This window comes from Volvox carteri (genome assembly GCF_000143455.1).
Source record: "Volvox carteri f. nagariensis unplaced genomic scaffold VOLCAscaffold_87, whole genome shotgun sequence".
Lineage (NCBI taxonomy): Eukaryota > Viridiplantae > Chlorophyta > Chlorophyceae > Chlamydomonadales > Volvocaceae > Volvox > Volvox carteri.
The window spans coordinates 222,598-224,552 of record NW_003307630.1 but is presented as its reverse complement, the minus strand read 5'-3'; the positions used below and the strand labels follow the sequence as shown (position 1 = coordinate 224,552).

The 1,955-nt window shown below is 55.7% G+C and overlaps 1 protein-coding gene across 1 annotated transcript in view; it reads right to left on the bottom strand.

Annotated features, from left to right (window-relative positions):
* Positions 1-1,955, bottom strand: part of VOLCADRAFT_99419 (uncharacterized protein) — a gene marked incomplete at both ends in the record, with an annotated part of 22,766 nt that overhangs the window by 16,089 nt on the left and 4,722 nt on the right. The window contains 3 exons of the mRNA XM_002958147.1: positions 289-462; positions 957-1,196; positions 1,685-1,924. Coding sequence (XP_002958193.1) covers positions 289-462; positions 957-1,196; positions 1,685-1,924 — 654 coding nt within the window. The remainder of the gene's footprint in view (positions 1-288; positions 463-956; positions 1,197-1,684; positions 1,925-1,955) is intronic.

The following is a 1,955-nucleotide window of genomic DNA, read 5'->3' as shown; positions in this document are numbered from 1 at the left end:
GGGGGGGGAGGGGGGAAAGGGGGGGGTTGGACGGTGTGGTGGGGAGGGTGAAACACACACACACACACATACACACACACATGCAAGGACAAGCCAAGAAGGATATCTGAGATGACACGAAGCTGCTATTTGGGGGAAAAGGAGAAGGGGGGGAGATAGGAAAAGACAGCCGGCAGGCAGGGGGGCGAAGAGGGGCGAGAAATGCAGAATGCGTGGAACAGCCCCAAAACACACAAACACACACGCCACACAATAATAATATGCAATGTCGTACACTGTCGTATATACCTGCGTAAAATAATCCGACGGCCTAATCAACACGGTTACAACCGCGCCCGCCACCGCGGCGCCGCCGGCGGCTGAGTCAAGTACCCAGGCGGTTAGTTGGTTGGCGGATACGACAACGGTGAAGCTGAGGCTCGTGTTAAGCAGCAGCTTGGCGGCGAATCCGCCTTGAGAGGCCTGCACGCGTAGAGACAGACAAACAAACAGGCAAACAGACAGACAAACAGACAGACAAACATAACGTTTTTTCATTTAGGACTAGGGTTTTTCATATCCGCCGCTGGCGGGAGACAGAGGTCCGGCCAGATATCATGTACCACACACATGTAGTATACATAAATACATACCGACGTACACAGATTTACAAGAGGGTATGAGCTGCGATAGATGGACATGACTCTTCTTATGATAGTTAGATGTAAGACGATTGCGGTTAGAGGGTTCGTTAGGTGGTTATGACAACTGTAGTAGCAACGGTAACGGTTTCCTCTGCCCTGTCCCCTATTGCCCTAGGACATTCGCCACATCCGAGGACCAACCACAGCCGCCGCTTGCAACCGCCTTAACCGTTTTAGTTACATGGTCACCACCCTTCAACTTTCTGTTACAACCACCTTCTAACTGTTTCAGTTCTACGGTTGTCCGTTGTAACAGCTGCATGGCGGCCCTACTGCCTCCTCCTCCTTCCCTGCATACCCCACACGCCCGTCATTTACCGTATTGTTAGTTGCGTACGTCATCAATAGGGCTCGGGAGGGGGCTCCGGAACCACCAGCCTTCTTCAACGGTATTGTCAGTTGGGTCCAGTCGGGGGCATCAGGGGAAGTGGAGAGAAGCTCGGGCGGTACGGCAAGAGTAATGGTAGGCGGGCCCAGCACCGAAACCACATTGTTGAGGCCATAATAGCCGTACTGTGAGGCGCGGGGACAGAGGGCCGGGGGACGGGGGGAAACTGAACGGGTGGGGGTTTGGCGACCGAGACCGAAAGTGGGGGGACTATAGCTGCTCCTGTCAAGGAAGACGATCTGTCGACGTGTGTGCGCGTGTGTCGGGGGGGCCGGGGGAAGAGGGGGAAAGGCTAGACCACCACCACCATCATCACCACCACCACCATCACAACCACCATCACATCACCATCACAACCACCACTATCATCACCATCACAACCACCACCTCACCACAATCACCACCACTGCCACTATCATCACCATCACAACCACCACTATCATCACCATCACAACCACCACCTCACCACAATCACCACCACTGCCACTATCATCACCATCACAACCACCACCTCACCACAATCACCACCACTGCCACTATCATCACCATCACAACCACCACCATCACAACCACCACCATCACAACCACAACCACCACTACCGCCATCACGCACCTGCATCAGGAACTTGGTTACAAGGGCCTTGACACGGTCGTCCGACAAGCTGCCGCCAAGCTCCCAGGCGCGGATCGAAGTGACCACGCTGTAATATGTGTTGGGCCCCACACCGCGCGTCAAGAACGGCCAGGTGTCCAACGTCTCCACCCCCGCCTCCAACACCGCCGCGGGGTAGTCGGTGCGGGGGGGGGCGAAGGAGTAGCTCACGTCAGACGTCCAGAAGAACATGCTGGAGGCCTGCGGTGAGTGGTTGAGGGGTGGGGGGGGT